General features: G+C 45.8%; 1 protein-coding gene across 2 annotated transcripts in view; it reads right to left on the bottom strand.

Annotated features, from left to right (window-relative positions):
• Positions 1–25,292, bottom strand: part of IL6ST (interleukin 6 cytokine family signal transducer) — a 79,826-nt gene that overhangs the window by 27,131 nt on the left and 27,403 nt on the right. For both annotated transcript variants that reach the window (XM_006139561.5, XM_006139563.5), the window contains exons 7-11: positions 22,848–23,007; positions 15,702–15,784; positions 13,598–13,817; positions 2,725–2,901; positions 1,351–1,452 (exon numbers count right to left, since the gene is read on the bottom strand). In XM_006139561.5, coding sequence (XP_006139623.1) covers positions 1,351–1,452; positions 2,725–2,901; positions 13,598–13,817; positions 15,702–15,784; positions 22,848–23,007 — 742 coding nt within the window. The remainder of the gene's footprint in view (positions 1–1,350; positions 1,453–2,724; positions 2,902–13,597; positions 13,818–15,701; positions 15,785–22,847; positions 23,008–25,292) is intronic.

Here is a 25,292-nt window from a genome sequence, read left to right as displayed (position 1 = left end):
ATCCATACATATTTAATGGAAGGGGAAAATATGGGAAGGTCATAGGTTTAACTAATAATAGACAAATGGCAGGACTGTTCACCACTCTGACATGCTGAGTGCAGACGATGGGAGCCTGCAAAAGACCTTAAAAATACCTTGCCTCTATAGGCTTTTGCTTAAAAAGACTCCCCAAAGTCACAGATTCTTTGGCCCTGGGAAAGAGACTGTCACCATTCAAGTATAAAAACTCCTTCTGAAACCAAGGAAGAATCACAAACGTCTTCCAGAGGAGTAACCCCAAGAGGGATTGAAAAAAATAACATAACATCACTAAAACCAAAACCAAAAAAAACACACTGTAATTTCTGATAGCTGACCTCTTAGTCTAGGCAACCCTACACAGATCTCCTGAAATTGCCCAGGCCATAAGAAACAAATCATTACCTTAAAAAATGATTTTTATTAACAAAACAAAATACACACACACACACACACACACACACACACACACACACACACACAAACACTCTTCCCCCCTATTACTCACAGTCCACTTCAAAGTCCAGCCCATTTCCATGCCCATTATTAAAACATCCTGCTTGCCCAATGCCAGTCTTAAACTTACACAAAAGAAAAATGGCCGGCAGATATATCTACAATTCAAATTTCAGCACTGTATCCCATTGGTTCTTCTGGCTCCCTGCCAACACCCCCAAGCTACCTGAGTTTAACTCTTTAGTCACCGAATGTTGACCAGCACTCCTATACATCACAACAACTTTGGACACAAATTAATCAATGCAATTCTGAGTTGTATATGCAGAGGTATGTCATGCAACAAGCACATGAAAGTCCCTCTTTGTACAGCTCTAGTGTGACTACCCAGCAAATACTGCTTCTCATACTGGACACCTTATTACTAGAAAGTTATCAATCTAGCAGAGGGAGCTTAGATTCAGAGCACCATAAATGACTAGGAACCTGAAGTGAACAATCTATAATAAATGAGATTATCTTGCCTACGGAATAATTATATGGGAATACAACATGAAGAATGGAAATGCTGAGGAAAAACTTTTAGGGCAACATGGAATGAAATTAGAAAAGGGAAAGTTTAAGCTGAATATCAGCAAACAGCTTGTGATATTCTGACAGGGGAGCTGCTTTCCCAAGGGAAGCACCACAGACATTTGAGAATTATAAACTGGAGAAAGCCATTACTATAAAAAGTGCACAACAGAGGAAACTCGTGCATATGCAGGAAGATAGGTGACCTGATCTAGTAGGTGTCTCTCCCATTTCTATGATTTTATCATGTTAGCCAAAAAGGTCAATTCAAATACTTTAAAATGTGCATTTTGTACTTACTGCTTTGTTGAAGATATGCCTTTGTAGACTGTCCATTTCCCTGCCCATTATTATATAATGGATGAACAGTTATCAAATAACACTTGAATGGCTTTATATTTCCTAATACAAGAAATTTAAGAAAAATATTTTAGTAAAGAAAGATTCTAGTTAAAATGTAAGATTTAGTTCCTTTCCTTCATTTAAAAACAGTTTATCAATGTACCTTACACTTACAAACTCAACTGAATTTCTAAACATTGCCAATAAATAGTCAAAGGAATACCTCAGCCCAAAATTTTAAAGTTAATGAGATAACAGTTCTGCAAACCTTATTAACAAAAGTATGTAATCATATTTCCTTGCAACTGTTGTCAACCCAAAGGCTGTGTCTACACTGGCATGAATTTCCGGAACTGCTTAAAATGGAATACTATTCCGTTTTCAGTTTTTCCGGAAAAGGAGCGTCTACATTGGCAGGATGCTTTTCCGGAAAAGCCCTTTTTCCGGAAAAGCGTCTGTGGCCAATGTAGACGCGCTTTTCCGGAAAAGAGCCCCAATCGCCATTTTCGCGATCGGGGCTTTTTTCCGGAAAAGATTACTGGGCTGTCTACGCTGGCCCTTTTCCGGAACAGTGTTCCGGAATAAGGACTTATGCCTGAGCGGGAGCAGAATAGTATTTCCGGAATAGCGGCTGATTTTGTACAGTAGAGCGTCGTTGCTTTTCCGGAAATTCAAGGGCCAGTGTAGACAGCTCGCAGCTTATTCTGGAAAAGCGGCTGATTTTCCAGAATAAGTGGCCCAGTGTAGACACAGCCAAACTGTGCAGCATTGTACTACTGCTGAGAACCTAGAGGTGAAACTTGAAACCGAGCTACATGAATTGCCACACTAAAGCAAGAATAGACAGTGTACAAGTAAGTTTTAAAGTTCTTTCATGATTTAATATAAAATGGATTTTTTGGGAAGTCTTAACCTGAATGGCATGCCCTTCAAAGCTACAGTTCTTGATTTATTTCAAAACCTAGGATTTATAGTTTTATTCTTAGGTGCCTACAATGTGTTTAAAACTATATTAAGTTTTCCAGCAGTTTTAACTGCCTGCAAAAGATCCATATGGCACTTAAGTCTTGCAGCAGAGTCCCACTAAGTATCAACCATTAGTGACAGCATGCTATTGACAATTCAGCACATTTTCTATTTCTGATTTTTTATCTCAATATTTTATAACAGTATGAATAAAGTGGATCTTGATGAAATGTATAAAGTGAGACTGTTGTAAGAGAGCCACTGAATAAATCCAAAATGAATTAAGTTCCTGAGAAACCTTATTGGCTATTCTTAAGTTCAATAATGAGCACAATATTTTTAGTATAATATTGTTTGTAAATATACCTTTTAAAAATGTGCCTTGAGAAGTTCCAAGTTCCTGCTGCCATTCTGTGGTGCAGTCTGAGCTGTCAGACACCACACACCATTCAATCACATATTTAACAACATTATTGTTAGGAACTTTCCACTCAACCCAAAGCTTGCCATCCTTTGGAAATGCCTTAAGATCTTTCACAGGAGCTGGAGAAGAAGAAAAAAGGAATGAGATTACATTAATACAGAACATCTTCACTAGATACCTCTCGCCTAGCATGAAGGTACCTGAAATTATGTAGAATCATAGTTTAAATTTACTTTTGATCAAGAATAACTATCAACATCTCCACATTCATAAAGTTTAGTGGGCATATACATCTACTGCTGAAGGAGGAATGAGTGCTAACTCTCAAGGGTAAGCAGGCTTTTTTCTGTTTGTTTTTTTCTTTTTGCTCGCTTAAATCTTGCAGTATAGCCTGATGGGGATTATATATTTGGAGACTCCGGGAGTGGGAGTAAGAAGTCTACTAAGCTGTGAGCTGACTGTTCATTAGCAAGGCTCTAGTCTCCTTTGATCCTTTATTCACCCTGATCTCCCTTCTCTTGTGTGTTAATAAGAAAGTAGGATTAAGCATGTCTCTCATTGGTCTAAAGCCCAAGCTAAGCAACCCAGGGAAGCTAAGGGGGTGGGGGGGAGCGGTGTGTGCAAACAGGGAAGTTTGAAAAGAAAAAAAGAATGAAATCGTGATGGCTCAAAAAGGCCCACACTGTTAATACCAACACTGCTCCTAGCTCTTCCACTTGCACCTGTGACTAGATGGAGACTCCAACTATGGAGTCCTCTGCTGAGCTCCTGGTGTGGATCTGCATGGGCTGCAACTTGCATTTCCTGGTCTCTTCAGAGGCTGAGACCACCATCCAGCATAAGGTATGCTTACTAGTAAAATCTCTTAGGAGGCAGATAAGAGACCTACATGAGGTGGTGACCAAGCTGAGGAGCATGTGAGCACATGAAGAATTCATTGGAAGTATGCATATGGAGACCTTGATAAAGCTATCATCTGGAAGGCTGCAATAGCACCACCAAGAGAGAAGGAAATGCTCTTTCACAGGGAGGAACCTGGCTACTTCTAGCAGCAAGCAGTGCTCCACCCCCCTCCTAGCCCAACATCCATAGAGTGAAAAACTGGTATGCTGCCCTGGCAACAATGGAATTTCCCACAAAAGGTGGAGGAGAAGCTATGTACCCAGAAGGCTGAGAGGATCAGGGCCATCACTCCCCAGAGGAAATGAAAGGTGGTGCTATTGCAGTCTTCCAGATTATAGCTTTATCAAGGTCTCCATATGCATACTTCCAATGAATGTATGAGACCCTTTTTAAGGGGAATGGAAGCATTCATCAGCCATTTGACTGAGAATTCCAGCAGATATTCTGCTTTCCAGGGGCTCACATATGAAGCATTATGGAAGGATGGCAGAGTATCATATTACCCTGCACTACTCATCCAAGTGTGCACCAATGATACTGCAAGGTACAATCCCAAGCAGATAAAAAACAACTACCCTCTGGAAGTGAGGGTGAGGGAGCTGATTGGTACAAGTGGTGTTTTCATTGATCCTTCCAGTCAAGGTGAGGGGTTCCAGGCAAAGACATCCTGGAGCTGAATGTGTGGCTGTGCAGATGGGGTTGCCAGAAGAGCTTCAGCTTCCTCGACCCTGGGATGCTGTTCTGAGAAGAACTGCTAAGCAGAGATGGGGTTCACATACCAAGGAAAGGGAAGAGTATCTTCAGATAGAGACTGGCTAACGTAAGAAGGAAAATTCTGACCTAGGTTTGACAGGGACAGAAGACTAAAGCCCACAGATAATTCCAGGACATGGACACTTGAGGAAAGGGTCAGAATCTGGCAGTATCATGGGCAATCCACAGCAGGGACAAGGGAGACAAGAGAGAATATAGAGAGGAAATCTAATTAACATCTTAGACGTCTGTATACTACTGCCAGTAGTATAGGCAGGGCTTGACAAACTATAGAATCTACTCGCCCGTGGTGAGTAGATTTCAGCCACGTGCCCCGTTTACTGGCGGCGCGCACATGCGCAATGCGGCTCTTGCACATACGCAGCGCGGGGCTGGCGAGCGGCTTTTGCCATCATTTGTCAAGCCCTGAGTATAGGGAATCACTAGTGAATGATCACGATTATGACATGATGTCACAGATTTGGTAGGTCAATTTACATGACTTGAATATTAGTATAAAAGGGTACAGCTTTTTCAGGAAGGACCACAGGTGAACATAGAGGAGTGTACTCTGGGGTGCAGCTCTGGTAAGAAAAGGGCCAGCATGTTCAGCACATAGGGGAAGATCAGCTGTCTGTAGCCAACCAGACTCCAAGTGCTGCAGCCAGTCAGCTCTTTGGTGTTAAGATCCTTACCTGTCTGCTTGGAATTCAGCTGTATTCATAGCATGTGATTGCTGCATTTACCAGCCTGACTTGGAATGTAGGCGGTGAACCATTTTCTAGGGAGAGGGAGCTAGGCTGGGGACAGAGCCAGTTTCTTAACAGGCTGCAGGTGCTGGAGGAGACAGCTTGGGCAGGTCAGCAGCTTCTTGGCTGACTGCAGTGGGCGGAGGCCGGGAGGGGGGAGGGAAGGCAGCCAGGTGAGAAGCTAAACAGATTCAGTGTCTGGCTCCCGTCTTCAGCATGAAGACTGCAAAATCCAAACTTTCCTCTACCCTGAGATCATGGGCAGCAGGTTAGTATAATTTCTGGTGGTGTCTGATTAGCCACGCCCCCTGACAACTCTCCCCTCATTACCTCCAGACGCGTGGCTAACAAGCTCGGGGCAAGATGGACACATGACCAGAAGTAAAAGGTGTCATGTCACCCCTCTTGAAGGGCTTTTCCCACCATCCTCCTTCCAACAGGGATTAGTTTGGCCCCCACCAACCCTCCCCAGCATGCAGCTATCCTGCAGTTGCATTAACCCAATGTGTGTGACATTAACTCAGGGGCAGAGAGTTGGGGGAAGTGTTCCCTCTAAGATTATGTCTATGTCTACACTCGCGGCTTCTTGCGCAAGTACAGCCGTTCTTGTGCAAGAATCCACAGAGCAGCCACACTGCTCTTGAGCAAGGAAATTTACAGTACAGCGTGCATGGTAAGATAGGGCATCTTGAGCAAGAGCTACGCTCTTTTCTAACACGTGTAAGCTCTCGTGTGCAAGAGGGCAGTGTGGATGCTCGGCAGGGATTTCTTGCGCAAGAAACCCCTATGGCTAAAATGGTCATTGGAGCTTTCTTGGGCAAGAGCGTCCACACTGCCATGGATGCTCTTGTGCAAAAGCACAGCTCACACATGGCAGCGTGGACGTGTTTTTGCGCAAGACTTCTTGCACAAGAACCCTTGCGCAAGAAACCGCAAGCGTAGACATAGCCTAAGAGTTTTCTCCCACGAGCAGAATGAATTTTGTGTTGTACACCTGTACTGAGTTCATGTGGCTTGTTTGGATGTGCCACTGTGGCACCCAAGTTATTAATAAATCTCTCATAAATCTATACCTTTTCCCTCTGCTGCCATGTCTCCTCCCCTTGCTCCATCAGCTCCTATGGTGCCTGCTTCCCCCCAACCCCTCACCCTCCTCTGCTGTCCTGACTCCTGCCCTTCTCACTGCCCTCAGCCCTCCTGAGACATGCCCCCCTACATCAGCCCTTCTCTCCACCCTGTGCCCCCTCTTCCAGTAGCCCCACTCTGATCATGCAAGCTACCCCTCCTCATCCCCTCTCCTAACACCTCGCTCTACACACCTGCCCTGCCTCTCTCCTCTGGTGCTGGTCCCTCTCCTGCAGGTGTCTGCCCTTCTGCTTCACCCCCAAAATCCCCTGGCATCTGCACCCCCCCGGTGCCTCCCCTTCCTTCACTGCCCCTGCCCCCTTTGACCCTGATGCCCACCCTCTGCCCCCATTCCCCTCATGCCCCTGTGCCCTCACATATGACTTGCTCCATCCCCACCTTCCTCATGCCCACTCCTTCTTTCAAACCTTCTTCCGGCACCTCCCCCTTCCTCTCTAGCTCCCAATGCCCTTCCCCTCTCCTCTCTCAGCATCACCCTGTCCCCCCTTCCACTGACACCTCCCCTCCTGCCCTTTTCCTCATTGCCTCCACTTGGCCCCCTGGCATTTGTCTCTCCTGTACCCTGCCCCTTGGTGCCTTTCCCTTTCTTCTCCTGACCTGTGCCCCTCCCCTCAGCACAAGCCCCTTCCTCTCCCACCCCTTCTTCCTATTTTTCCCTCTCCTCCCCACCTTCTGCCTTCCAGTTTGTGGGGCAGCGGGGCTGGAGTCTGCGATCAGGCCCTGCCGCCTCGCTGTCTGTCGAGGGGACATAGGCCACTCTGGAATCCGCTGCCTGTTTCTTCTGGGGCTGCGGAGTCTGAGCATCCGCCCCGCGGGGTTGCCTTCTGGGTTCCTGCTGCTACAGGAGGGTGGACACTTCCCTGAGCTGAGCTCACCGCCTGGGCCCGGGTGGACTCCCTCTCCCTTGTCTGCCACGCCGCCGGCATTTAAAATACCCGGCGCGTGGTGTAAGCATGAGCCGCAAGGGTGCAGGGGCGGGGTGGGGCTGGCCCACCACGCCCGCTCGCTGCAGTGTCCACCCAGGGGCGAGGCCTCCAAATCCCATCACCCCTGTCTAGTGCGCAGCGTGCGCATGCTCTGCAAGGGCACAGGGGCGGGGCCAGCCTGCCGTGGTAAGGGATGCGGGCACCCCGTTACAATTCCTCTTCTCCTCTGGGGCCAGAGGGGCAGCGGGGGGTGGGGAGGAGGAGCAATATTCAGAGCCAGGGGAGAGACCCAGCTCCAAATATTGGTGGAGCAGGGCCCCCGGCTCTAAATATTGCTGGAGTCTGGGCACCACAAGCCCATATAACTCGCCGCCCATGCCTGAGACCCATTCTGAACCTCCCAAGCCAACGCAGCAGCTTTCTGACACTCTATCCATACAGGCTCCCTGGATTACAGCTTGACTTGACTCTTTGGCAGGCCCATTGACCGGGGGGAGGGGAGGCAGAGAATGATAAAGATGGCAGTTACCCTGGGGCACAACCTCTGTGGCCAGCCCAGGCTGCTGCAGACAGGGGCTGCTTTGCGGGATGCAGAGCAGCCTCTTTCCACAGTGACTCTGGGCCCTCCATGGGCAGAGGCTGCTTTGTGCCCCTCTTGCACTGCTGCAGCAAGGCGGAAGGGCGGGGGGGGGGGGGGGGGGAGGGAGGAGGAGGGAGAGGGAGAGAGAGAGTGTGTGTGTGTGTAAAAAAATAGCCTTTTAAGCCAGATTTCCCCCCCACTGCCTCTGATGCAGAGGAACTGAGAGAAGTTGAAGATAGAGGGCAACTTCAGTGCAACTGATCTTGAAATGACAGAATTCATGATGTTAAGGAATGACAGGAGAGAAAATAACAGAAATAATCATAGAATCAGAATACTAGAACTGGAAGGGAACTCAAGAAGTCATCAAGTCCAGTCCTTTGGCCTCACAGCAGGACCAAACTTCATCTAATTGTCCCTCAGAGATGTCTATCTAACCTGCTCTTCAGTATCTCCAATGATGGAGATTCCACTATCTCCCCTAGGCAATTTATTCCAGTATTTAATCACCCTGACAGGAAGTTATTCCTAATATCCAACCTAAACCTCCCTTGCTGCAATTTAAGTCTATTGCTTCTTGTCCTATCCTCGGAGGCCAAGGAGAATAATTTTTCTTCCTCCTCCTTGTAACACCCTTTTAGGGTATGTCTACACTACAGCACTAATTCGAACTAACTTAGTTCGAATTAGTTAATTCGAACTAAGCTAATTCGAATTAGTGCATCTAGACTTAAAAACTAGTTCGAATTAGCGTTTTGCTAATTCAAACTAGCATGTCTACACTGAGTGGACCCTGAACTGAGGTTAAGGATGGCCGGAAGCAGTGCCGGCAGGGCATCAGATGAGGACTTAGAGCGTGGAGCTGCTGCCTCAGGCTAGCTGAGGGCTGTGCTTAAAGGGACCCGACCCCCACCCCGGACAGACAGTTCTCAGGGGTTCCCCGCTTGCAAAGCAGTCCTGGCTTGGAGTGCCCTGAGTGCCCACACTCGGCACATCACAGCACTCGGCCATCAGCCCGGCTGCACTTGCCGCAGGCTGCCATACGGAGGAGGGGTCAATCAAGGGGCTTCAGGAGAGTTTCCACCTCGAGGAGCCCGCAGAGCCAGCCCAGTCCTCCCCATCAGGGGCTCGTACCCCATTCCTCCCTCACCTCCTTCCACTTACCCCTCTCTAGCCCCCCTTCCTGATGTTCAAAATAAAGGACACGTGTGTTCAAAAATAGAAACTCTCTTTATTGAACAAAACTCAGGGAGACTGGGAAAAGAAGGTGGGCGAGGGGAAGAGAGAGGGTGGGAGAGGGGAGGGCAACTAAAATGATCCGGGGTTTGGAACAGGTCCCATATGAAGAAATGCTAAAGAGACTGGGACTTCTCAACTTAGAAAAGAGGAGACTGAGGGGGGATATGACAGAGGTCTATAAAAGCACGAGTGGTGTGGAGAGGGTGCATAAAGAAAAGTTCTTCATTAGTCCCCATAATAGAAGGACTAGAGGACACCAAAGGAAATGAATGGGTAGCAGGCTTCAAACTAACAACAGAATGTTCTTCTTCACAAAGCAAATAGTCAACCTGTGGAACTCCTTGCTGCAGTAGGCTGTGAAGGCTAGAACTATAAGAGAGTTTAAAGAGAAGTGAGATAAAGTCATGGAGGTTGGGTCCATGGAGTGCTATTAGCCAGGGGGTAGGAATGGTGTCCCTGGCCTCTGTTTGTGGAAGGCTGGAGATGGATGGCACGAGACAAATGGCTTGGTCATTATCTTCGGTCCATCCTCTCCAGGGTATCTAGTGTTGGCCGCTGTCGGCAGACAGGTTACTGGGCTAGATGGACCTTTGGTCTGACCCAGTACGGCCATTCTAAGCTCAGGGTTCAGGGTCGGGGGTCTCAGTGGACCACCTTGATTTTCATGCCAACCTGCTCCTGGGTGGCCAGGCTGGTAGCTATCCTGCCCTAGATGGCCACTTTCCTGTGCCTAGTGCGGAGGTCGTGGATGAGGTCCACGGTGTCTGCACTAGACCAGGCGGGCGCCCGCCTCTTGCGGACCTGGGCATGCTCCCAGGAGCCACCAGCCTGGTCCCGGGAAGAGGCGGAGGGCTGGGTGGCAGCGAGTGGCCAGCTCGAGCCGTGCCAGTTGCAGGGTCTGCTGGCTGGGTGCTGGCAGGCTTGCACCTGGCACGGGCACCGTAGCCAGACCGTGCCCCTTTAAGGGGTCCGGGGCCGGGAGGGGGGCAGAAGAGTTTCCCTGGTGGTGCCCAGAGTGGCCACCAGACAAAGCTGGGGAGGGCTAGCCTCCCACTAGTTCGAATTAAGTGGCTACACAGCCCTTAATTCGAACTAGTTAATTCGAACTAGGCGTTAGTCCTCGTAGAATGAGGTTTACCTAGTTCGAATTAAGCGCTCCGCTAGTTTGAATTAAGTTCGAACTTGCAGTTTGCATGTGTAGCGCCTATCAAAGTTAATTCTAACTAACGGCTGTTAGTTCGAATTAACTTTGTAGTGTAGACATACCCTTAGATACTTAGAAAGTGCTATCATGTCCCCCTTCATAATATGAGACAGTGGAACTTCAAGGTGGAAGAATGTAACAGAACTCAGAACTGATAGATAAGATCCTGTGAAAAGCAAGTCTAAGGAGAAAAAAATCTCAGGAGAGTGGACAGTGTTTTCAGAAAGACTTTATTATAGGCACAACAGCAAGCTATCCTGATTCTTAGGAAAGAGAGGAAGTATGGTAAGAGACATCTTAATTTAACCAGGATATCTTTAATGACCTGAAGCTCAAAAGAAGTCATACAAAAAGTAGAAATGTCAAATTACAAAAAGGATGAATGTATTTCTCTCTCCCTCTGTTTCTCTGTACAAAATTAGAAAGGCCAACACCTCCTCCCCCCCCCCCCAAAAAAAGGGGATTGGAGACTTAAAAAATAGAGAAACACCACGTTAAGAATTATAAGTTCTTGGCGGGCCCTGACTAAATACATCTTAGAATACTTAAGGAACTGGCTGAAGAGATATCTGAGTAACTAGTGGTCATCTTTGAAAACTCATGAAGTGGAGAGATCCCAAAGGACTGGAAAAGGACAAATATAGTACCTTCTATAAAAATGGGAATAACGACAGATCTGGAATTTCCTGGGTTATCTGCTTAACTTTAGTATCCATAGCAAATGATGGAGCAAATAAGTAAATAATTTACTAGGGAGTTGCACCCCCTGCTCACTACGCTCGCCAACCCCCCTCTGCCTACTGCAGCTAGATCATGGCCTCCTCTCCTACCCGTGCCGCAGCAGGAGGGAAGCCGCCACCAGCTCTTCCTGCGGTCTGATGGAGGCTGGATTGCAAGGCCTGCCCCAGGATTGAGGCTGGGGACAGGGTGCTGCAGCAAGATGGGGGCTGGGCCCCAACTGGAGCTTTGTTAGGTACAGGAACTCGTCAACCCCCTCTCCGGCCGCTATGTGTGCCGCCACCTCCCCCCCTCTGTCTGCTATGCTTGCCACCTCCTCCCGGCCGCTATGCCCTTCCACCAGCCTGTTCCTTCACCTGTTTCTTCCTGCCACCTCACCGCAGGGCTGGAGGATACAGAGTCTACTAGGCTGGGCCCTTTGCTAGAGCTCTGGTGTGCAAGGGGAATGTGGGGAGTGTCATTCTTCTCAGTCAGGGAACACATCAGTGAGGGTTTTTAATTTTTTGTTGTTACTGTTTTTTGCTTCTCATAGCCCCTTTTTCTGTGGGTCAGCGGCCCCTGAACCAAAAAAGGTTCCCCACTCTTGCTGTAGAATGACCACAAGGGGGTAGCAAGGGGCCAGAGATGGGGACTGGGACAGCTATAACCCCATTGAGCCAGCAGAGGTGGATAAAGGGGTATCTATACATGATATACTTTAGAGTGTGTGTCTGTCCCCCAGCTGGAGGACATGCACCTTCCCCTGGCTATGCCCACTGCAACTGCAGCAGCCATGGACAGGTGCTTCTCACCTGCCCCCAAGCTGCTGCGGTGAGAGGGCTGGGGTTGGTACAGCCTGCATACTGAACCCCTCTTGCCCCACCCTGCCCTAGAACAACGATTTAGATGAAGAAAAACAAAAATTATTTGAGTTCAGGACCCCAGCAATGTCAGGTAAATCTTCTATACAGGCAGTCCCTGGGTTACGTACAAGATAGGGACTGTAGGTTTGCTCTTAAGTTGAATCTGTATGTAAGTCGGAACTGGTGTCCAGATTCAGCCGCTGCTGAAACTGATCAGTTTCAACAGCGGCTGAATCTGGATGCCAGTTCTGACTTACATACAGATTCAACTTAAGAACCCCAGGCATCCCCAAGTCAGCTGCTGCTGAAACTGAGCAGCGGCTGATTCCAGGAAGCCCGCGGCAGGGGCTTCCTGTAGTCAGCCACTGGTCAGTTTCAGCAGCGGCTGACTTGGGGATGCCTGGGGCAGAGCAGCTGGGGTGCTGCTGGGTTGGTCCAGTAGCGCGGCCGCTCCTCAGCGCTACTGGACCAACCCAGCAGCACCCAAGCTGCTCTGCCCCAGGCGTCCTGATTCAGCCGCTGCTGAAACTGACCAGCAGCGGCTGAATCAGGACGCCTGGGGCAGAGCAGCTGCGGTGCTGCCGGGTTGGTCCAGTAGCGCCCAGAGCGGCGCTACAGGACCAACCAGCAGCGCCCAGCTACTGAACCACAGGCGTCTGGAGCAAAGCCGCGGAGCACGGGGGCAGCGGGACAGCCCAGACGCGCCGTGGCTGTCCTGCTGCCCTCGGGCTCCGCGGCTTTGCTCTGCTTTGCTCCCCGTCCCCCTGGTCTGCAGACCAGAAGGATGGGGAGCAAAGCGGCGGAACACGCGGGCAGCAGACAGCCCAGACGCGCCTCTGGGCTGTCTGCTGCCCGCATGTTCCGCCGCTTTGCTGTGCTTTGCTCCCCGTCCTTCTGGTCTGCAGACCAGGAGGACGGGGAGCAAAGCACAGCAAAGCGGCGGAACACGCAGGCAGCGGACAGCCCAGAGGCGCGTCTGGGCTGTCTGCTGCCCGCGTGTTCCGCCACTTTGCTCCCCGTCCTTCTGGTCTGCAGACCAGGGGGACGGGGAGCAAAGCAGAGCAAAGCGGCGGAGCACGCGGGCAGCGGACAGCCCAGAGGCGCGTCTGGGCTGTCTGCTGCCCGCGTGTTCCGCCACTTTGCTCCCCGTCCTTCTGGTCTGCAGACCAGGGGGACGGGGAGCAAAGCAGAGCAAAGCGGCGGAGCACGCGGGCAGCGGACAGCCCAGACGCGTCTGGGCTGTCCGCTGCCCGTGTGCTCCGCCGCTTTGCTCCCTCTCCCTGGTCTGCTGGAGACCAGGGAGAGGGCCCCGTTCGTAACTGCGGATCCGACGTAAGTCGGATCCGCGTAACTTGGGGACTGCCTGTACACAAATAATTTAATATGACTGTTAGCACAAAGGATGTTATGCAGTCAACTGCAGAGGAAGTAGTTTGCATAATCACGGTTGAGTAGGGAGATTAATTTGTGGCCCATCAATATGTGGACACACTATATGAAAGAGACCTATACCAAGGAGTGATCACATTTATTCCCCCAGTTAATACATATGCTGGCAGTTTAAAAACAAAGAAAGCGGAAGCTCTTCCAGTATTATATTGCAAGTATGAGACTTAAGTATAACATTAAGAGATGTAAGAATCTTTTTTTAAGGATTCTTATTTGGGCGATTTTCTTTTTTTTTTAAATAATTAAAAATCTATTTGATTTCTTAAAAATCAAGAAAGAAACTAACCTTTTGAATTACTTGCTGGAATAAGCAAAAATGATGGAGGAGATCCACCGATCTTGTTATGAGCAGTTACTGTCACTTCGTATGTTCCATTTGTTAAATTTAAAGTCAGGTTTGTGCTATTAACATTGTATGTTGCAGGTGATGGTGACAGACGTGACCTTGCTCTCACAGTCACTTCATATCTCAATATTATTCCATTGGCTTCAGAAGGGTCCAATTTCTGTTAAAAAATGGTTTGGTTTTATTTAAGGTCTTACTGATGTTGACCTCTATTATCTGTATCTTCCAAAAGATTAATTTCTTTACTTCAAACTTTTAAAAATGATTTACCCTGCTCCATGCATGTCATATTTCTACACAATTATGAAAACAGAAACCAAGAGTCCAATCCCACAAAGCTCTCTCTCACCAAAAATCCTTATTCACATCAAAAACACTTGCATAATTGGGCCTCAGGCTTTAACTGGAATGCAAAATGATATTATATCAGTTTCTATTAATACTATATATGAGCTAAGTTTTATTATGAATAATAATTAATAATACCAATAATCAGAAAAAGGAAAAATATATTTGTCTCTACGTTATTTCTAATATTTCCTCTTCTCAGCTATCTGAATGCAATCCTCTCCATTCTCCTTAATCACCATATATGTTCTCTAAATAGTTATAAGAAATCAGCAAATATCAGTTCTAAACCTGCTTTACCCTTCTGCACCCAACTTCCATGCTAAACCCGGCACCTCCTCCACAGAAATGTGCGGCCCTTGACAACTTTTCAAAATCTTGGAGTGGTCTCTCCCCTGCTCTGTACACTGGTTATATCTAATATTTGCATCATGCAATATACAGGCAGTCCCCGGGTTACGTACAAGATAGGGACTGTAGGTTTGTTCTTAAGTTGAATCTGTATGTAAGTCGGAACTGGCGTTCAGATTCAGCCGCTGCTGAAACTGACCGCCAGTTCTGACTTACATACAGATTCACTTAAGAACCCCAAGCTCCCCAAGTCAGCTGCTGCTGAAACTGATCAGCGGCTGATTCCAGGAAGCCTGGGGCAGAGCAACTCTGCCTCGGGCTTCCTGTAGTCAGCGCTGGTCAGTTTCAGCAGCAGCTGACTTGGGGACGCCTGGGGCAGAGCAGCTGGGGTGCTGCTGGGTTGCTCCAGTAGCACCGCTCCTCGCTCCTTGGCGCTACTGGACCAACCCAGCAGCACCCCAGCTGCTCTGCCCCAGGCGTCCTGATTCAGCCACTGCTGAAACTGACCAGCAGCGGCTGAATCAGGACCTGGGGCAGAGCAGCTGGGGTGCTGCCGGGTTGGTCCAGTAGTGCCCAGAGCGGCGCTGCAGGACCAATCGGCAGCGCCCCAGCTGCTCTGCCGCAGGGTCCACAACAAAAGCCTGGTCTGCTGGGGGGGGGGGACACACACACTAGCTGCGCCCCCCCCCCCCCCCCAGCAGACCAGGGACACGGGGAGCAGAGCCGCAGCGGCAGCAGGGTGCCACGCCTCTGAGGCTTTGCTCTGGCAAAGTCTCAGAAGCGCGGGAACCCGCCGCTGCTGAGGCTTCGCTCCTGGTGCCTGTGGTCTGCTGGGGACGGTCCCTCTGGCAAAGCCTCAGAAGCCCGGGAACCCGCCGCTGCTGCGGCTTCAGTCCTGGTGCCCCTGGTCTGCTGGGGACCGTCTCCAGCAGACCAGGGGCACCGGGAGCAGCTTACGAATGAGGCTCTCTCGCCCCGGAGCTCGCAGGCAGCAATCCGCCACCTCGACCTCCGGGGCGAGAAAGCCCCGTTCGTAAGTGCGGATCAGACATAAGTCGGATCCGCGTAAGTCGGGGACTGCCTGTAGTAAGACAGATGACAGCTATTTTTATTGTCCACACTTCAATGTACATGTAAATATTAATGAAAAAATATTTTTGCTACAAAATATAATAAACTTAGAGAATGTGATAGGTGTTTATAAAATCAGGACTATTCTGATTAACAAAATTCAAATTTTGTTAAATAAATTGTTTCCCTTGCACACCAAAAAATTATTTTAAAGAGTGCCTATAAACTATTTCTATTGTGCAATCAGGTAATCATTTGTAGTACTCCTACTTACCTTCCATATCAGATGTACAGCCCAGAAGTTTGGAGAGTGAAACATGTCAATCTTTCTCCACAGAGCTGGTCCCTTAGATGGTTCTGGTAAGGGGGAGAAAAAAGCAAATCTAAGAAGGAATGCAGAGATTTTCTTCATTGTTTTTAACCCATTATACTTTAACACATCATTAGTCTCCTGCATTTCTTTTAAAAAGTGTAGCCAACCTAGACTATGCTGTGTTTCAGTATTTCCTTGTGAACCCTTCCGTAAAGATGGCGTGTAAACTTGAAAGCTGGTCTCTCTCATCTATAGAACATACCAATGGCCATTCTGGGGCAGACCAAAAGCTCATCTAGCTCAGTATACTATCTTCTGACAGTGGCCAATGCCAGATGCTTCAGGAGGAATGAACAGAACAGGTAATCATCAAGTGATCCATTCTTGGTCCCTGATTCCTAGGTTCTGCTCATAACCGAATATAAATTTGTTAGTCTCTAAGGTGCTATGGGACTGTTTTTAGAAGTTGGTCTAATAAAAGACATTAGGCCACTCACCTCATGCCTACCCTAAAAAACCCAAGAGATTGTTAAATGGAATAATACCATGGGGTTTTTCAGAGTACAGCTTATCTAAACTGGGCTAGTGTCCTTATGGCTGAAAGCCAGGAGAATACACTCAGTCTTTTAGAAGATTTTCCATACAGGAGCTACTACCACTACAGAAATATGACTACCATCTTTGAATGGATATTTTGAATCTTGATATTTAGATTCTTACTATTTCTCCTGGCACTTGTATTGTTAGAATCTGAAATCTTACCTACAAATGTTTTTAAATAAAAAATCCAAGTGATTAATAAAAATAACAACAATTATTAATAAACAAAACCCGTATCTTCCTTGTTTGTACAATAATCCTGATTTAGAACTTCTAGCAGCTTTGCTGCATTTTATGGTTTTATGCAAGGCTTCAACATCATCAAGATTGAGGCTCAACAATAGCCACTTTCCACCTCTCTTGTGGAGTAGAACCAAAATCAAGGGAAAACAATGTGTGGATGGGAAGGAGGAAAATTTTCCCCTTCTGTGCCTTACATTATGTGGCAAGTGAACATTTGGGCAACTGTTAGTAATTTGGAAAGTTTCTGGGAAAAATGGTGTACAGACCTTTTAATAATTAAAAAATACCACACAAATATTTCCATTCATAGACTTTAACATCAGAAAGGACCATCATGATCATTCAATCTTCTCATGGGAGGACGACAAGTGAAAGTGCTCAGCAAGAGAGTTTTGCAATTCTGACTGTACCACTGTGGCAGCGAATATAGAAGAGGAGCATATCATCTCACATCAATTACCAGAACTGCTACCAGTATTACCGGACAAGAGTATGTCAAATTATACACATTTGTTTTTTTCTACCCTTAAATATAAGGTAAGGGTAGCTAGCTTGAAGGTGGAATGTTCTTTAAGCATTATAAACTTACATCTACTATACCCTTTCTTGAAGAGAAGATTGGTCATGGACAATTACCCTCTTCTAAAAATTTCACACAAGTCAAGGCATAACATCTATCAAAATGAAGGTAATTTTAGACTATTTACACAGAAAGCGCTAAAGTGCTGCTTTAACTTCACCTGAAGCCAAGTATTTACACTATATTGTTAAAAAAGCTCCACCTGACACTGTTGTAAGAGTGTGGCTTTTTAACAAGGGAATGAACACAGAACTCATCTTTTCTGCAGGCATGGCTCCTTCTGAAGTTACCACCTTAGGCCTACTACTCAGCCTACATTCTAAATCCCTTCTATCAAGTTATTCCGACCCAGGGCCGGCTCTAGGCACCAGCATATAGGGCAGGTGCTTGGGGCGGCACTTTGCCAGGGGCGGCATTTCTGGTAAGCAGCCAGTGCCGTCCCTTGCAACACCTAGCCCCGCCCCGCCAATTTAAAGGGCCGCGGCCTGGGAAACGCTGCAGCTGCGCACAGCCAGCTGGAAGAATCAAGGCACCCCAGAGCCTGCTGGCTGCCCTGTCTCCTCTCCGTCCTGCTCCTCCCCGCCCCCGGCAATGCCTAGCCCCACCCTGCCCTGCCCCTGATTTAAAGGGCCGTGGCCCAATGCGCCCCGGAGCCTTCTGGCCACCCATGTCCTCTCTGTCCTGCTCCTCCCTGCCCCTGGCAATGCCTAGCCCCGCCCTGACCTGCCCCCCCAATTTAAAGGGCTGCGGGAGATGTCGCGGCTGCGCAGGCAGCACAGGCATCATGTGCGCCTGGGCCTGGAGCCTGCTGGCCAGCCGTGTCTCCTAGTCCTGCTCCTCCCCAGCGGCTGCTACCTCCTCCAAGAGCCTCTCCACTCCAAGCCATCAGCTACCCCCCCTCCACCTATATCGTATGGAAATCCCAGGTAAGATGTCCCCTTTCAGCCTAGGGCTGCCAGGTGTCCAGTATTTTTGGTTCCTGTCCAGTTAAAAAAAAAAAAATCAGAAAATATCGGACACCCGGCAAACCTACAAACTCTCAGCCCACTGGCCCAGTCCCTGGCCTCTCCCCCCAGGCTCCAGCCCCCGACACCCTTAGCCCCTCGGAACCTTTGAAGTCTGTTCCTAATATATTTCTCTTGTTCATGTTTGTAGTAGAAGTAGAACTAAACAAGGATCCAGCGCGCGCGCGCACACACACACACACACACACACTTAACTATTCTATACTCTTCAAAGAGTCACACATGCTGTTTCATAGATATTTCTTTAAAGAATTAAACTTTGTTGATCTTGGTACACTTTTGTGTTTGATGTCTCTAAGGCAAGCTTCATTCCATATATAGTTGTATAGGGCACATACAACTCTCCACTCCCTCTAACACCTCATAAACTTGAATATATAATGGCTACTAACAAGATGGACACAAAAATAATGTGCACATGCACACCCAGTGATCTCAGTTTATCTGATGACATAGATGTGTTAGAGCCACATAAGGAGCCACTGTATTCCAAAACAAATCTAGTTTAACAATAAAAATATTTATTGATTTAGTTTAGATGTCTGATGTTCTATAGTTATCATAACTGGTTGACAAGTATGTTAAAACAGAGCTGATTGTAATTGGTTTGAAGATTGATAGCCATAAACTACTTGAGTTTTAGATGTGGCACAAGTTCTCCCTTTTATTTTTGGTACTTAGTTTATATTTCCTTAATTATCTGCGTTAATAGTTTTTCATGCATTCAAATCACAATTAAAAAGTAGTCTATTTCTGTAAGAACAATAAAGTAGAGACTGAAAGTACATTTCCCACTCTTGAAAAAGAGCTTTGTGTGAGCTGGAAATCTTGTCTCTGTCACCAACAGAAGTTGGTCCAATAAAAAAAATACTACTTCACCACCTTGTCTCTTTACGGGCATGTCTACATTAGGAAAATTATTTTGAAATAACTTCCCATATTCATCAGCAACATCCAGCGCAAGGCCAAGCAGGCCACCAAGCTCTTCAAGGGTGACCCCAAGAAAATTTGTCAGGAGAGGTCAGCCTCCAAGTACTGACCCCGGGACAGCGGGGGCAGGGCGAGGCGGGGATGCTCAGGATTGTGGGTCGGGAGCTAGGGGCACTAGCAGGGCTGTGGGTCAGGAGTGAGGGGCACCAGCAGGTGGGGGGGGGGCCTTCGGCTGGGCTGTCTGTGGGAGCTGTGGGTCAGGAGTGAGGGGTACTTGTCCATAGAAGTGGCTGGACAGGGCCAAGCTGCTGCTGGGGGGACAGCAGGCAGGTTTGGGGGCAGGGGTGCCCCTGCCCTGGTCTGGTCAGTTCTGAGTAGAGCCCAGCCGCCTGCGCCTGACCAGCGCCAAGCCCCAGTGCCCGGCTGGGTTGTGGGACAGGCTATGCCTGGGGAAGCAGCAGCCAGGGGTCTGAATCTTGTCTCCCTGCTCTGTGCGGCTGGTGGGGACTGGAAGAGAATTTGTGCAGGACCGGATGGGCAGGGAAAAGACTGTTGTGACCCAGCAGCGAGTGAAAGGGGAGGGGGAGTTTACTTGAAGCACCTTTGTCTTTCTTGAAAAAAATAAAATAAAAATAAAATTATATTTGCTATTTATAAGGCTAAAAGTCATTTTCGTCCCAGCATTTCTGGTGCTGCCTTCTGGCAAAAAAGAAAGAAACGCCAAAAAGAATTAGAAAAACTTTCATATACTTCAAATAAGTATTTTAAAAAAGTCGAGAATCAAGGAGAAAGCTCTAAGCAATGCATTGAAAGTGATTATTCATCAACTGATGAAGACCGATCGAACTAAAGATTATCTTTATCAACTGATAAAGATGAACAACAATCTGACCAAAGATTATCTTTGCTAACTGATAAAGACGAACAATCACAATCTATCCAAAGATTTACTTCTTCAGCTGAAGAGTCCGGAAATGAAGAACTGTTATCCAAATCTAAAACTGAACAACTATTGGAAGGTGGACAGACTGACATAAGATCGGATCCCGCTACATAGCCGACAATAATTACTGATGCGATGCGAATCATTATTGTGAAAAAAGGTCCTTCAAAACTAGATTCTACATTTCAATATCCATTTAATGAGTCAAATCGTCGATTTATGCCATCCAGTATGAAGAAAAAAAATGAAAAATGGGGAACAAATTAATAGATCGCAGTTGGTGTAGTCACAGACCAAAAATGTAGTTTTTTGTTTTTGCTGCAAACTGTTCTGTAACACAGACATTCTTCTGGCAACTGCAGGTTTTAATGACTGGCGAAATTTGCATCAGCATTTGAAAGAACATGAAACATCAAAAAATCATTTATACTCATTGACAAATTGGACTGAGCTCTTCTGGTACAACAATCGATGTGTTATAGCAACGTCCACTAAATTCAGAAATTCTATGTTGGCAAGCTGTGTTGGAACGTTTACTAGCAATCATTACTTTCCTAGCCAAACAGTGCCTCGCATTCCGTGGATCCTCAGACATTTTATATGAGAACAACAATGGAAATTTCTTGAAATTGGTTGAGTTATTGGCAAAGTTTGATAGTGTTATGGCTGAGCATGTACGAAGAGTGAAAGATGTAGAGATTTACACCCATTATTTGGGTAAAAATACACAAAATGATATAATACAATTAATTTCTAATGGAGTGCATAATAAAATTTTATCAGATTTGAAACATGCCAAATATTTCTCAATTATACTTGATGGTACTCAAGAGCTGAGTAAAACCAAGTAAATGTCAATAGTTTTACGATTTGTGAAAACCGATGAAAATGCAGATGTGAAAATTTCTGAACACTTTCTAGAATTTATACCAGTGAATGAAACTACTGGGAAAGCCCTCACAGATGTAATTCTGCAGAGATTAGAACACTATGGAATACCTTTAGAAAATATGCGCGGCCAAGGATATGATAACGGCTCAAACATGCGAGGACAACATGCAGGTGTACAGCAAAGAATAGTGAATTTAAATAATTGAGCTTTCTTCGATCCTTGCCATGCGCATTTGCTCAATCTGGTTGTCAGTGATGCCGACAAATCATCTAAAGATGCTGTTTCATATTTTACCACAGTGCAAGCAATTTACAACTTTTTTAGTGCTTCCACTTTAGTGCTATGAAGAAGCATATTGAACACAAACTCAGAAGTTTAAGTGTAAGTCAAACTAGATGGGAAAGTAGGATAAGACCCTATTAAACCATTCCGATATTCATCAGGAGAGATTTATAATGCACTATTCAAAATAAACCAGGACTTGTTGTATGACCCTTCATTTCGACATGAAGCTGAAACACTGGCTCAGAAAACGATGCAGTTTCAATTTTCATGTTGCACAGCGATTTGGCATAATATTCTAAATCAAATTAATTTGGTCAGCAAAGTTATGCAGACCATACCCATAGACATATCTGAGGCAAAGACAATTTTGAATAAAATGCTGGAATATTTAAAAAACCACCGTTCCAATAAAGGATTTGAAGAAACTGTCAAAGAAGCAACAACAATAGCAGAGGATCTTGATTTTGAACCAACGTTTGCACCTTAACAATTCATTCATCCTCGAAAAAAACCAAGACAGTTTTGTTGAGAGGCTCATGATGATCCTATTCTTGATCCTAAAGAAAGATTTAAATTTGAATGTTTCTATTGTATTTTTGGATGTAGCTATAACTGCCATTGAAGAAAGATTTTATCAGTTGCATGGTCTTTGTGAAACTTTGGAATTTTTATACGATACTTGAAATATTAAAAATCAGTTTTCTAAAGACGACCTCATGAAGCATTTCCAAGGCCTACATTTAGTGCTCAGTAGTGATAACGCTGCTGACATTGAAGGAGTAGAATGGTATGATGAATTAATAGCTTTATCTGAGCTAATAAGTCCTAAAACTTCTCCTCTAAAAGTATTAGAATTTATAGCAACAAATGATTTTTTCACTCCAAACACTGCTATAGTATTACGCATTCTTTTAACATTACCAGTATCAGTGGCTTCTGGCGAGCGCAGTTTCTCAAAACTGAAATTACTAAAAAATTATTTGAGGTCCACCATGTCTCAAAATTGTTTGTCAGGACTTGCATTAATTTCAGTTGAAAGTATCATTGCAAAAAATTTAGATTTTACTGAATTATTAAAAGGCTACGCAAGTATAAAAACCAGAAAAATTCAGTTCATATAAATTTTTTTAATTTGAGACACTAACGTTTTTCATTACAGCGTACAGTTGAACCCAAATTGTTTGTAATTGTGATTTTGTTAAAATTAAATTTTATTTCACCAACTCCAAGTTTTCTCTTTTCTTTTTTTTTAAATTTTAAACAGTCGAAACCCCCCAAACCAAACCAAACCAAACCAAAATTGCAAAGTGCAAACGCATAAAAACCAACAAAAAGCATGGGGGGGGGGGGGGGAGGAGGGACAGCAAAAAATTTTTTTGCTTGGGGCAGCAAAAAATCTAGAGCCGGCCCTGTTCCCACCACAGCTAAGAGTAACAGGACACAAGGGTTAATCAATCATATAACCAAGTCAGCAGAACCTACTTAAATCTTTCCCAGCAGGATCATTTCAAGCAACCCAAGGCAAACTGACATATATCTGCATGTATTTTGGAGTATCACAAAGATTAACTATGTAGAAAAATGAAAATTAAAATAAAAAATTACTTACTAGCTTCAGATGTGACCCCACTCTTCTCTTTACTCCAGTCACTCCAGAAGCCCATCCCATCTTTCTTCATACAACGAAGTGAAAACACATACTTTGTGTAAGGCTTTAGGGACTGAACAGTAAATGAAGTTCTGTGTGATTCTGTGTCTTCAGGAGGAACCTGCAAAAGGTAATAAAGGTCTTTAAAATTATTACCAGCTACTCAGCAGGATCAGTTAAACCCTCATACCACTATAATCCTTTTCTGAGTAGACTTTCTAACACTATGAGCACTGTGCCGTGGATTACTGATTTAGCATAGCTCTGTGCCATGGATTACTGATTTAGCATAGCATTGTGCTGTGGATTACTGATTTAGCATAGCTCTGTGCCATGGATTACTGATTTAGCATAGCATTGTGCCGTGGATTACTGATTTAGCATAGCACTGAAATCAATCCCTAAAACTTCATCCATAAGTCTACATTCTTTGACTTCCAGGAGTTTCACTTCTCAACAGTGGAATTAATGTATTTTTTTTCATGCAGAATATACACATACAGGGTCATCGTGTCCATATAAGCAATTGTTTGTATTTTGCGCCTCACTTGTATTATAAACCATCTCATGCAGGATTATTTTTATTATTCCAAAATTTCAGAGTAGTTTTCAAGTAATTCACATTTGGTATTGTAATGTTCTAAAAACACCTTCTACAGAAATCTCACCCCACCCTTGACTTCTCAGACATGCAGTTCCCCCTCTCACTGGCAAAAATTATTCTGGTCCCAGATGCAAGGATTAGAATATTTGCTCTGCCCATTCACAACCTTTGTGTCCAATCTACTAAAAAACATCTGTACTATGAACTCCTCATTTATCCAGTTGAAGAGTGAGGAATCACCCTGTTCCCAATGACCTAAAGCATTTAGGTTCTCTCATACTGATTTAGGATAAAATTTATCATGGTACCACAGTTTTCCATAAAAGCGGTTTTTAGAATTTTACACAGAAATTGGTACCAAGAATAAAAATCTAAATGTTCTCTCACTCTAAAGCTGCAGAGTAGACTCATGATCATATTCATGTTTTTACAAACAAATATGGTCTCCATTTACGTACTCATGAGCCTCTGCACCTTTGATTGGACATTTTTGGGAGCACTTCCCAGTCCGCCTCTGCATGTGTCTTATCCATATTTGTGTCCCATAATGAGGCTATACAGGGTGTGCAGGTGAACAGCTCTCAGTTCTCTCTAATGCAAAACTTTACAGAGGCAGCTCTGAAGAAGGGAGGAGGGTAGATCATGGAGCACCTACATGGACATATACTGCAAGAATTCCACCTGCAGCACAATGTGCATAACTTGCCCTTTTTAAAGTAAAGTGTCCCTGCTGATGCTTCACTTTAGGTAACTCCCTAAAAGCAACCCATTAAGGAGGTCTGAGTTTTGGATCAGAGTCCATCACTGAAGAAAACTGACTTGCTTACTGCAGCATCTGATCTTGCTGTGTGAACTAAGACGTAATGGCCAGAAAACATGCACACTGTGGGGTATGTTGCTGCCCTATAGATTTCAGCAACTGGAACAATAGGGGTGCAGATGGATGGTGATGTAGAAGAGTGCACAATCCAATCTACAAAGAGATGGAGCCTCAGTGAAGCCATAAATAGAAAATAATGAGAAATTCATTTAGGCTATGTCTACACTGGCACAATCTTGCGCCAGAGATATGCAAATGAGGCTAAGCGTGGAATATCACCGAGCCTCATTTGCATATCTAATGAGCCACCATTTTTGCAGAAGAGGCTCTTGCGCCAGAAGGAGCTGTCTACACTGCCCATTCTTGCGCAAGAAAAACCCTCTTACGCAATGCCATTATTCCTGAAAATAAGTGCGTTAGCCTTGGGTATATGCAGGCTATAAGAACTTCAGACAGGATTGTATATGCACAAAACACGGATTCTGAAGTTATGGAGTAAGTATTGTGCCAGACAGTATTTTATGAACACATCACTGAGATACAGACAGAGTAGGCTGCCCTGAGATGAAGTGTTTGGACTCAGTCTTCAAGTTTTAAGATATTCAGCTTTACATGCTCGAGTCCAAAGACTGCTATGAAGGGGTAAAATGTGGCAGAGTCTTATACTGCCTGCTTTTGAAGTTGCCTATGAACCAGAAATGTAAAAGGTTAATTGGTTAACCGGTTATCCGGAAAGCATTAGGCTGGGATTCTGCCAGAACTGTGGTCCTGCTGCGTCTGTAGGGCAGGGCTGGCAGGTGGAACCATGGCCCCGGTGGAGCAGCTCCAATCCCATCAATGGCAGGCAGGCTGGCCTGTAGCAGATCCTATCATGCCTGGCAAGGAACACCGCTGTCCTATAGACTCAGTGAGAGTGCAGCCCCAGCTGCCTTGCACCAGCCTACCAATGGTTAACTGGTATAACTTTAATTGTTTAACCATT

The sequence above is a fragment of the Pelodiscus sinensis genome, chromosome 6 (assembly GCF_052426305.1).
Source record: "Pelodiscus sinensis isolate ZL-2025 chromosome 6, ASM5242630v1, whole genome shotgun sequence".
Classification (NCBI taxonomy): domain Eukaryota; kingdom Metazoa; phylum Chordata; order Testudines; family Trionychidae; genus Pelodiscus; species Pelodiscus sinensis.
This window is presented reverse-complemented; position numbering and strand designations above follow the sequence as displayed.